The sequence below is a fragment of the Alosa alosa genome, chromosome 20, assembly GCF_017589495.1.
Source record: "Alosa alosa isolate M-15738 ecotype Scorff River chromosome 20, AALO_Geno_1.1, whole genome shotgun sequence".
NCBI classification, from domain to species: Eukaryota; Metazoa; Chordata; class Actinopteri; order Clupeiformes; family Clupeidae; genus Alosa; species Alosa alosa.
Window position 1 is genome coordinate 24171815 of NC_063208.1, and position 12875 is coordinate 24184689.

The 12875-nt window shown below is 47.6% G+C and overlaps 1 protein-coding gene across 1 annotated transcript in view; it reads left to right on the forward strand.

Annotated features, from left to right (window-relative positions):
- fhod3a (formin homology 2 domain containing 3a) overlaps window positions 1-12875 on the forward strand; it is a 93428-nt gene that overhangs the window by 69334 nt on the left and 11219 nt on the right. Inside the window, 9 exon segments of the mRNA XM_048229242.1 lie at window positions 2224-2591; window positions 3203-3666; window positions 3668-4102; window positions 6821-6979; window positions 8915-8997; window positions 8999-9095; window positions 10947-11066; window positions 11606-11767; window positions 12039-12229. Of these exon segments, the coding sequence (XP_048085199.1) occupies window positions 2224-2591; window positions 3203-3666; window positions 3668-4102; window positions 6821-6979; window positions 8915-8997; window positions 8999-9095; window positions 10947-11066; window positions 11606-11767; window positions 12039-12229 (2079 nt within the window).

A 12875-nucleotide genomic window follows, 5' to 3' on the forward strand; every position in this document is an offset into this window, starting at 1 on the left:
ATTGATTTTCCATGTACCTGAAATAACACAAGGCCCTGCCAAATGCATGCTGTGTTCATCACACACTTGTGTCGTACTGGAGGATTATCCAGTAGATTTGTTAATATGGTTTCTGGCATCAGGCAAACTGGAATATTCAGAAGAACATGGCAGGACTCAGTAAACTGGGTTAGGATGTTATCTGCCCCATAGAGCCAAGAATCTAGAACAGAACGAGTGAACAGAGAGTAGAGCTAGAACCTTTCAGGATGGCACAATGTAAAGTGCTACACTAGTTTTACATCATCCTTGTTGTAATGATATAGATGTAGGCTGTTTTTCCTGGTGGCTGTTTCCCCTGGTTCTAGAACTGTGGTACTGTAGTTAGCAAATCTAGCACCAGGTTAAGATCATTCAAGAGTTCCTGTTTGTCTGGAGAGGATCTAGAGCACATGACTTGTCTGCAGGTGATGCAGTTTATGACATCACATGTTCCACACAGCAAATGCGTGCAGATGACATGGTCTCCTATGGGGGAGAGATGCTTTTTAATACACATTATAAACAATCGGAGCAGTTTAAAAGGCGCTGGATCTAAATATATCAAGCGCACGTTGTTTGTGATTTATGTCCGTACAGTAATGACTGTGTCTGGATGTGTTCAGCTGCGTCTGGTCAGACTGCTGAGCAGGGATTTGGAGCTGTCCTGCAGGACGAGCACGGCCAGGAACAGGACATAAGTCAAAAGTTACGCTTCGGAATTATCAAAGAATATGAAATACAGCGTATGAAAAATACTACATGGACTTTTGTACATGCTCTCTGTGTCGAGGATCTGTTGGATTGGACAAAGGCGCTTTAATGAAATGAAACAAGCATGGCTTTTTTGAATGGTAAATGTCAAGTACATACTTGTTGCTGCTGTTGAGTACTCAGCATTAGTCATAAGCGCAGGGTCTTGTTGCCAGCCTACATACACCCTCTCAATTAAATGCACTCTTTCAGGTTGAAGTACCAAACAGACGAAAGCAGTGAATAGCACTGACTGCACACAGATGGAGTTCTGTAAGGTATATAGGAAGAAAAAAAATCAAGGATATTAAGTAATGGGTCAAAAAACAGTGATTATTTTTCTTCCATCAAGTTTAAAGAGGCTGATAGTGTGGGCGGCGATACTGTCCCTTAAGTAAAGCCCACACGAGGCACACAAGCCGTGTGTTTTGCATGCAGGGGTCGTAAGGTCGCGGGTGTGTGAGCGGGGCACTGTGCTGCACGCCTGTTGACGCAAACAAGGACGTAACACACCATTTCCTGCTCATATCCGGCCCCAGGAACAAGCACAAGCATATGCTTTCTCCCTTATTGTTGATGGGCATGCTAGTGAGAGGGACTGAGGCATTACAGAGGACCCTTCAGCTAGCTTAGCGGAACATCAACACTGAACCCCTACCACAACATGAGGGAGAGAGGGAGAGAGAGAGAGGGATGGAGAGAGGGAGGGAGGGAGAGAGGGAGAGAGGGAGGGAGGGAGGGATGAGAGAGAGAGAGAGGGGAGGGAGGGATGGAGAGGGGGGAGGGCCAGAGATGAAGAGAGAAAAACAGAAGCAGACTGAGTGATGCAGAGACAGAGGAAGAGAAGAAGGAGAATGATGGAGAGAAAAAGAGAGAAGTGGAAAGTGTAAGTGATGGAGAGTCTGAGGCTAGAAACTGAAAGGGATCGAGAGAGGGTGGGAAAGATAGATAGATGGATAGATAGATAGAAAGATAGATAGACAGATGGATAGGTAGAGAAAATAGATAGAAAGAGAGAGATAATAGAGAGAAAGACAGAAAGAGGGCAGAGCAGGGAGGAGAGAGGCTAGAGAGAGACTGTGAGAGAGGGAAGGAGGGAGAGATGAAAACAAACACTGAAACCAGACTCTCTCACACACTTCAGCACATGTTTGGTTGCAGCCCTGTGCTTCTCCAGGTAGGGGCTGCCACAAGAGAGGCATTGTTTACATGTTTGAAAGGGTGGGTGTGTGAACAGCTGAGATCTTGGTTGGCTGGATATACCATGACCTTAGTAGGCCTACTTAGTACAGACCACACAAATTAATAGTATGTAGTTGCCGTGACAACGTACAGATTCCACAGCCATGTTATTGTAGGACACTTAATATTTGTGTTTGTTCATACAGTATGTCTGAACACAATGTTAACTTGACTGTACTTTCCCGCCCCCCCAACAGAAACAGGAGTTGAATTAGAACCAGACTTTAACGTGAGCCCAGAACCAGAGGAGAAGGAAACCGAATCTCCCGAGGAGGACCAGGCCGTGGAACAGGAGGAAGAGGTGGAACAGGAAGAGGAAGCAGCTAAAGAGCAGGAAGAAGCTGAGGCAGAGGAGCCGGCTCCGGAGCAGGAAGAGGAGGAGCCTGCGGAGGAAGAGGAGGAGCCAGAACGTGAAGCGGCCAATGGAGAGGCGGCGGAGGATAGCGGTATCCTGAGCGACAAGGAGAGACAGAATGAGGAAGTGAACGAGAAGGACAACTGTTCCGCCTCCAGCATCTCCTCTGCCAGCAGCACCCTAGAGAGAGAGGAGCGACTCGCTGGCAACAACAATGAGACTGGTGAGAGACTCACTCACAACCCTAATTTACATTCAGATGATGGTCAGAGTGCAGAGTCATGCCAATGCGTGCACAGTGCTATTGTGTGGTGTATGGGAGCACTGAGCTCACCCACTGATCTATGTGCTTTGAATCTCATGCATCGTGCTACAATAGCAAATAGATTTGCCGATATTAACTTCAACTTAAATTAACATAAGTCCAGTCAAACTTCAGACTTTGTACTTTGCCTTTGGTTGAAATCTGGCTCAGTAAGATACAGCATTTGGGACTGGGGGTGGATGTGGCCCAGGTGTGGCCCGGATGTGGTCCACATGTGGTTCTGTTCAAGCAGATCCAAGCCAGCACATGGCCACATGTCATCCAGAGCCAGCTGCTTTGTGGCAAACTGCTTGTCATTAACAAACTCAGCAACTCAACAAATGTCAATGCAATTCAATTAACCAAAGTGATGCTGATTAGAATTGTATACCTGGTTGACCCTATGGACTTGTTTGTCACTTTCACTGACAGTACTTTTCCGTACTCTGGCATTAAGTTTTCTTCATGTCCTCTTAGTCTCCCCCATATTAGATACAGTGCATTTAGCTGTTTTGATTTTGCCCACACAGGTCCATGGGCCCAGTCAGTCAAAGATGCGGATGTGAACGAACAGTGCAGCAAGATCCTCAACAGCAAGCTCTTCATGCTGGACATGCTGTACGCCCAGGCCAAGAAGCCGGCCGAGGAAGAGGAGGAGGAGGAAGAGGACGAGGAGAAGAAGGAGAAGGGCCAGGACGAGAAAGAGAGTGAGGGCGACTCGTCGGCGGCCGCCGTCGCTGGAGCGGGCGAGCAGGCGGGCGAGGAAGGCGCCGAGTCGAAGTCAGATGGCGACAAACGCACCTCGAACGTCCGGGCGTTCGCGGAGAAGTTCGGCGACCTGGTGAAAGGGTTGACCTCGCCGCACGCGGAGTCGCCGGAGACGCCCGACAAGCAGCAGCAGCAGTCGCCGCCGCCTCCGCCACAGCCCCCGAAGAAGGAGTCGGACTACATCTGGGACCAGCTGCTGGCCAGCCCGCGCGTCCTGCGCATCGGACGACATCGACTTCACCGACCTCGGCGAGGAGGACGACCAGGACCTGCTAGACGCCGGCTCCCTCATGAGCACGGGCGACCTCCTGACCCCTCCGCCGCCACCCCCCTGCCCCTTCAACCTGCCCCCTCCCCCGCCGCTCTTCGGCAATTGCCCCCCTCCGCCCCCCATGCCGGGCTCCATGAGGATGCCCCCTCCGCCCCCCTGCCTCTCCTCGGCCCCGCCACCCCAACAGGAGTCCGGCGGAGACCAGCCGCTCTTCCAGAAGAAGAAGAAGACCATTCGGCTGTTCTGGAGTGAGGTGAGGCCCGACTGGCAGTATCGGGGCTACCGGCGACTGCAAGGGTCACTCTGGGCCAAGCTGGATCCCGTAAAAGTGGACACGGCCAAGCTGGAACACCTGTTCGAGAGCAAGTCCAAAGAGATCCCCGTCACCAAGGTACGTCTGCACAGGAGGTTTTGGTTTTGTGCACACACACACACACACACACACACACACACACACACACACACACACACACACACACACACACACATATCTCCATGCATGCAGACATGCAGAAAATGCATCAGGCATTTGAGTTGATTTGATCTTTGAGATTTGTTTTCATTATCGTGCCTTTTTATGATGAAGTGCGAGGGAAAGTTTGTGGATGATGAGTCTGAATGCTCAGACAGTAACATCATCCATGGAATGGAATGAGAGCCAGAGGTGTTCAGCAGGCTGTGTATCAAAGTACACATCAACCTCTCAACTTGATCTGTGCCTTTTGAGCAAAATATTTCAATTTCAATTTCAATTTAATTTTACTTATAGAGCGGCAAAACATTACACATGTCTCATGGCGCTTTACAGAGTGTTAGACAATCAGAGAAAAGAAAAGAAGGCCCATGGGTAACAGGGGCGAGGAAAAACTCCCTAGAATTGGAGATACATATAGGAAGAAACCTCAAGCAGATCCACGACTCAAGGGCCTGACCCATCTGCCTAGGGTCAGTTACAAAACAATAAGGTCAGTATACTGTACATGATGAATGCATAAGTTAGTCAGATGTAGAGAATAGAACATGGTGTTTAAAAAATAGTCTTTTTTGTGTGTGTAAAGGAAGAAAAAGCCACAACCTTCCACTTTTCCAAAAGGAGCATGGATGCTTTTGAAATGTATTGAACTATATGTGTTCACTTTACATTACATTACATTACATTACATTACATTTAGCAGACACTTCTTGACCAAAGTGACTTACATATGTCAGCTATATTACAAGGGATCACATTGTCCCCGGAGCAACTTGGGGTTAAGTGCCTTGCTCAAGGGCACAACGGTGGAAGCTGGGAATTGAACCCACAACTTTCAGGCTACTGCACGCTAGCCCAGCTCCTTAACCACTACACTACCACCACCCCGCCCCAGAGTCACTTGACTCTGATGAATAGATGGACTGTAACTGTTAACACTGAAAAAATGTAACACTGAAGTCTGACCTGTTGGAGGCCCTGTGGAGCACACCTGGATGTGCCTGTGTGAAATCTGTTGGCTGTTCGTGGCCCTTAATGAGCTCTTGTGTAGAAGTGCCTCTCTCTGCTCCCAAGTGCCCCCGCAAAATTACTGTAATGCGTTTACATCCGACCCTGAGGGCACAACGGTAGGGTCAGAGGTCAAATACATTCAAGAGGTCAGCCAAGGTCACCTTCGGCCTGTGTCAGCTCCTGCCTTCACACGCACACACACATACACGCACGCACACACACGCACACACACACAAACACACACACACCTCATCCTGGAGCCATTCACAAGAGGGCACCTGATTGGAAGCAGATTGAGTGCAGATTTAGGTCAGCTGGGACTTTGAAAGTAACAAAAAAGTGTTTTAGTGGGGAAAAAAAATAATAGACAGAAAAAGAGGGGAGGGGAGACGAGAGAGAAAGAGAGGGATGAAAGGAGAGAGAGGGGGAAGAGGAGGAAAGAAAGAGTGAGAATGAGATGAATTCCTGTAATGGTGCCAAAGCCCTGTAATAGGTACAGCTTTAGTTTGGCACACACACACACACACACACACACACACACACACACACACACACACACACACACTCACATACTACATAGGTTGAGCTAGGAGTCCTCTAGTGCTTATAGTCCTCATCCTGTCACTTTGAACTCCTACACTTTCTAAACATGCCAGCCAGCACCTGAAACCACACGTGTACACACACACACACACACACACACACACACACACACACACACAGTAAAAAAACAATAATTTAGAAAAAAGTGTCCGAAAGTTCTGAAATGAAGTATGATGAAGTAATTGCATTGTACTAAACTGTATTAACTGCATTTGGACAAAAACTGCAAAAAGTCGTCAGCCAATACAGTACAACCAACATGTAGAAACTGCATCCAGCATTAAACTTTCTTCTTTGCATCAGCATGAAAACATATGCAGGTTACTGGATGTAAACGTCTGTTGTCCCGTACCTCTTTGATGTGTGTTAGCCAGCGTCGCCAGGTACTTAATGTCACAACCAGCTGTCAAGTGTAACCACCGGCAACTAATAGCTCCCAGCTGGGCACGCGCATTGCTGACGGTGACAGGTATCCTAGCAGCACCTGCTCTGCTCAGCAAGGCGTGACACGGCCCTTTGATGTGGCAATCGGCTGCAAAGATCTCCGTCTGTGTCTGTATGTGTGTGTGTGTGTGTGTGTGTGTGTGTGTGTGTGTGCACCAACACAGCCCAGCAGGAATTAAGGCTAATTACGGGTTCTGGGCTCACTCACAGGTTGTCGTTCAGTTGCACCGCTACAGCCACACAGAGAGTTGTGTGTGTTTGTGTGTGTTCTCAGTGTACAGATCTCTCCCATGATCTTAAAAGATGTGTTCATGGAATCAGTTGTTCAATTGCTATTTGACCGATACAATAGATTGTCCTCACATTGAAGATGCTGTATATATATATATATATATATATATATATATATATATATATATATATATATATATACAATATTGACAAAATATTTGTTGTTTTTTCTTCACTTTCACTCTTTATTTCTGTCCCCGAGGCCCTGATAAGGGGTCCTAGGGCCCTTAACCTTTGACTTTTCAGGGTTGCAGTGATTTTAACCTCTGACCTTGGTGCCCCCAACAGAAAACCGCTGCGGACGGCAAGCGGCAGGAAATCATCGTGCTGGACTCCAAGAGGAGCAACGCCATCAACATCGGCCTGACTGTGCTCCCTCCCCCACGCACCATCAAGACGGCCATCCTCAACTTCGACGAGTACGCGTTAAACAAGGAGGGCATTGAGGTACATAGAGTGCTATTTAACCTATGCTTTTATTATTTTGTTGAGAGAATGTGCAGGACTGATCGGCTATTTTATTTTGGGAACGTGCGCACATCCAAATTAAGGTGCAGGAGCCAAAAGTCCAAGATCCAATGTAACAGAGAAGGACCGCACACTTGCTCTCCTGCAGGTCTGATCGGCTGTCATATTTTGTACCGCTATGTGGTACATCTTGTTAGCACATGCTTTTATCCAAAGCAATGCACTAAAATGAACCTGGGCTGAATGCTTACCATGCGGTGATGTTTGAGCTACTCTCCCATGCTTACAACAGGCCTCAAACCAGCAAACCAAAAGGCTTTAGCCAACGTCATGAGGGAAAACCCCTAAAATGTTGTATTTAAAAAAAAAACAAGTTGCTTTCTTTTACGAGAAATGTTTCAGTGCGATGTGAGTGGGATGTGAGAGAGCGTTATTTTGGGAGAAGGAATGGTTAGAATTGCTTTTGAGGAAAGAGTCTAGCTGCACGTATACTTGAGTAGAAAATAAATAGCCCAGACTTGGCTTGAGAGATGAATGGTCTCACGAATAAGTCCCCCCCCCCCCCCCCCCCCCCTCCTTTTTACTCATGTTCTTCCAAATACAAAATGTTCACTATTTTAGGCCAAGGCATTCTCTGTGCGAGTTCAAACACACACAGTACACACCCCATCATAAACTGCCTTGTTGCTTTACTTAAAGACATATAAGGATTGTAAAAGTATGTTCCTCAATTATCCACTCCCATATGTGCATGTGACCAGACACACACTCACACACACACACACACACACACACACACACACATATTCACATGCACATGCAAGTAAATTCAGTAACCGATACACAAATACACGTTGGTCTGTGAGGTTGTGTGATAGTCTAACACATAGACAGACAGACAGACACACACACACACACACACTCACAGTGTGAGTGTGTGTGTGTGTGATAGTGCCGTTTCCCACTCAGTCAGCCTGGTGTTGATTGAGTGCGATCACGAAACATCTGATGGACGCTGCGAGCGTGGAACCGCAGCTCTGATTATAATGGTCTCGTCGACTCGACCATCCCAACCCCCCCTAATGAACTCCCCAGATCTCAGCGTCCTGATTAGCCACAGAAGTCCACCACAGCCGTTTGTTTTGTTCGCACCATACCATGCTGGGTGTGTGTTCCAGACAGAATAGTTTGCCTTCCTTCTCCTTGTCTGATTACCGTATATTATTATCAATTGCTTATAAGAGTTAAATGCAAAACCTGTGCCTGTAATAATAAGAACAAATTGTGCTTTAGTCTGTTTTGTTCTCTTGGACCAATATTCAAATTCTTCGGCGGCCATCCCTTTAACCTTTTAAGAGTGTGTGTGTGTGTGTGTGTGTGTGTGTGTGTGTGTGTGTGTGTGTGTGTGTGTGTGTGTGTTTCAGCACACCAGTGCCTTTTCTGTCAGTGTGTTTTTCATTCCTGTCAGAGAGACAGAGGAGATGTTGACAGGTGAAAAGGGAGAATAGGCCAACTGATAGATTCCCCCTATTCTGAGGAGCTGTATGACACTCCCTTCCTCTCTCTCTCTCTCTCTCTCTCTCTCTCTCCCCTCTCTCTCTCTCCCTCCCTCTCTCTCTCTTCTTCACTCTCTGTTGTCATCCTCACTGCTTCATTGTCACTCTTTCTTTTTATCTTTTTTCCCATGCCATTCTATCTCTCTCTATATATTTGTGCTTCTCCCCAACTCTCCCCCCCCCCTCACACTCTCTACCCCATCATTGCCTTCCCTCTCTCTCTCCCTTTCTGTCCCTCATCTCTCCCATTCTCTCTCTCTCTCTCTTTTGTATCTCCACTCTTCACCCCTCTCTCTCTCTCTCTCTCTCTCTGAGTGTCCTCTATTCATCCCCCTCTCTCTCTCTTTGTGTCCGGTAGAAAATCCTGACGATGATCCCTACGGAGGAGGAGAAGCAGAAGATCCAGGAGGCCCAGCTGGCCAACCCAGACACCCCGCTGGGCAGCAGAGCAGTTCCTGCTCACGCTCTCCTCCATCAGCGAGCTCTCCGCACGCCTGCAGCTCTGGGCCTTCAAGATGGACTACGAGGTCACAGAGAAGGTGTGTGTGTGTGTGTGTGTGTGTGTGTGCGACCTGTGTGTGTATGCAACCTGTGTGTGTGCAACTACTGTATATGAGTGTGTGTGTGTGTGTGTGTGTGTGTGTGTGTGTGTGTGTGTGTGTGTGTGTGTGTGTGAGAGAGAGTAAATGAGAGAGAGAGAAAGCGTGTGTGGTGTGTGGGTCACGCCCTGACCTTGCCCTGCACCCCAGCTACAAAGATGTGGCTTCCCGACTGGAGTTCCATCAGGCCATCATGATTGTGTGTGCCTGAGTGTGTGTGTGTGTGTGTGTGTGTGTGTGTGTGTGTGTGTGTGTGTGTGTGTGTGTGCGTGTGTGTGTGTGTGTGTGTGTGTGTGTGTGTGTGTGTGTGTGTGTGTGTGTATGTGTGTGTGTCTGAATGTGCATATTAGAATGACACCCAGGCGTGTTTTGTGAGTAGCCTATGTGTGTGGGCCGTCTCGTGGGTTTCTCTGTTTCTGCAGGTAATATGACAAACGCTCACATCTCAACCCTGGCAGAGACACACATTCTTCAACAGGCCCAGGAATGTGTTTTGGGAAGCGCATTTCAAAGACTCACGGATGGAGAAAATAAGAAATAGAAAACACACTCCCTCTCTCTCCTCTCTCCTCTCTTTCCCTCTCTTTCCCTCTCTTTCCCTCTCTCTACCTCTCTCCCCCTCTCTTTCCCTCTCTTCCCTCTCTCTTTCTCTCTACTCTCTCCCCTCTCTCTCCCCACCTTTCCCTCTCTTTCCCTCCTTCACTCTTCCACTCCCTCTCTCTACCTCTCTCTCTACCTCTCTCCCCCTCTCTTTCCCTCTCTTTCCCTCCTTCACTCTTCCACTCCCTCTCTCTACCTCTCTCTCTACCTCTCTCCCCCTCTCTTTCCCTCTCTTTCCCTCCTTCACTCTTCCACTCCCCTCTGCTGAGGATGAAGTTGTCCTGTAAATTCTCGTCTCTCTGGCTGGAAGGTGCTCTTTCATCTTTTAGAGGAAGCAGAAGCTTCTGCCTGGAACAATGGCCGCTGTGCCTCCACGGCCTGTGCAAATGGATGTTTTCGGTAGTGGGAGTTTTAATGGAGAGGAACAGGGTGTGCTAGTTCGAGACACACACACACACACATACACACACACACACACACACACACACACACACACACACACACACACACACACACACACACACACACACACACACACACACACACACACACAAAAGCCTCGTAATTACAACCATCTTTTGTTTTGCTCTGTGATGTCAGCCCCTCACCGTGACCCTCTCGTGGTTTCACCTCAGCCGACCATCACCAGATTGCACCTGCCAGCCCCGCGGTTCCGGAAGCTTCTGTCCTCTCTCCCCTCTAATTAGTCCTCGTTAAGGGTCTCTCAGCCAACTGCTTGATTATAGTGGTCGATGGCGCCACATTAGCTCAGAAGCAGCACGTATACACCGTGGGATCAGATTTATTCCCAACCACTCGTGGAAGGCTTCCTTAAGAAGATGGCATCTCCTCCAAAAGGGATATACACGTGCGTCATGAATGACATTCCTCGGATCCAACATGGCCTTATCACCTACTGAGAACTTCACGGGGGATTTTCACTTTTCACTTTTGCCAAAATGTACAAAATTTGTGTTTTTTTTACAAATGTGTGTCTACATTCAGTGTGTGTGTGTGTGTGTGTGTGTGTGTGTGTGTGTGTGTGTGTGTGTCACTGAGTGAGTGGGTTTGTGTGTTTGTGTTCACCACACAAAAGACTTAATTACAGATTTAGTGCTTCATAAACGAGAGGCAGGTGAGGTATTCCCATCTCATCCAGCGCGTTTAACCAATGCCGTCACCCCCCAACAGGAAGTGGCCGAGCCTCTGCAGGATCTGAAAGAGGGGATGGACCAGCTGGAGAGGAACAAGACACTCCGTTACATCCTGTCCACTCTACTCGCCATCGGCAACTTCCTCAACGGCTCCAGTGTGAGTGATGCCACCCCCCACACCCCCCCAACGGACGCGGCCACAGCATGGCACACGGTGGCGTGTTGTGTTCCATGATGATGTCATCAAAGTGGGCCCAGTAAATGAGAGGAGACCACATGCAGTTTGTTGCATAATAATAATAATGACATCCTTACCTACCTATGTCCTGGGAACGCACTGTTAAAACACATGTTTATGGGAGAGGGGAGGGGGGGTTGCTTGGCACAGAGTGTACATAGCCGAGAATTCATGAATGAACCTGCACAGAACAAAAACAGGCTTTTATTTGTGAATTTTGGAAGTTGATTGGCTTCCAGGTTCTTTGGACTCAATCAATAAAAAATAAAACAGATAATTGATTGCTTACTTGGTGCAAAAAATGAAAAAAAAAAGTTAATGTCTGCCAGATTGTTTATTCATTTATTTTTCACAACCCCATAAACCCCTCCAACCCTTGGCATGTGTCATATTCATGTATCATAACCCATGAACTTGCGGACACTCTATTAATTGCATGTGTGGTGTTATTGGTGCAGGCCAAGGGTTTTGACCTGAGCTACCTGGAGAAAGTTCCAGAAGTGAAGGACACGGTGCATAAACAGTCTCTGCTGCATCACGCCTGCGCCGTAGTGGTGGAGAACTTCCCCGAGAGCACAGACCTCTACTCGGAGATTGGCGCCATCACTCGCTCAGCCAAGGTACTGCAGCTGCACACACTCACTCACTATCCCTCTCTTCCTCTCTCTCTCTCTCTCCCTCCCTCTCTCCCTCTCTCTCTCTCGCACACACACACACACACACACACACACACACACACACACACACACACACATGAAATAAAATGAGTTTAAGAATACAACAGCTGGGCATTATTCTGTCTGTGTAGTTTAAAATCCACAATCCACAACAATTGACACAATGAACAACTAATTGCACTTCCTTATTGTCATCTTTCTTATTGGCTTACAGGTGGACTTTGACCAGCTACAGGAGAACCTCACGCAGATGGAACGGCGCTGCAAAGCATCATGGGACCACCTCAAGGTCATCGCCAAGCACGAAATGAAGCCGGTGTTGAAGCAGAAGATGTCTGACTTCCTGAAAGACTGCGCCGAGAGGATCATCATTCTGAAGATTGTGCACCGTCGAATCATGAACCGGTACATCTCAAGGACATTAGCAACACACACACACACACACACACACACACACACACGAATCCTGAACTGGTACATCTCAAGGACATCAGGCAACATACACACACACACACACACACACACACACACACACAAATCACGAATCGGTACATCTCAAGGACATCACACAACACACACACACACACACACACACACACACACACACACACACACACACACACAGTCATGAACTGGTACATCTCAAGGACATTACGTAACACCGCAAAACCTCACAGGACAATGCATTACGTTATACACAATGTATTACCTGTACCATAGGACAGCACCAGTTGAATGCAGTACGAAATGTATGACTGTATCGGGTCATTGCTCAATTGATACAATAATAAATGTACCTTTAATTTCAAAGTGCTGACAAAATGCTGACGGAACTCCAAGAGGTGATTCTTCATAGCAGAGTGCCTTAGTTAGCTCAGCATGAAGTTAATAACACAAAGGCTGTCCTCTCATTTGTTAAGGAACTCAGCCCTGTAGCAGTGTTAACTCTGAAAGGCTGGATGCCTTCTGTGTTGGTTGTTGAAAGAGGTGAATGAGTGCTTTAAAACACTGAATGTTAATTTTATAATGCAGGGGTCTTTCATGAAGGAGG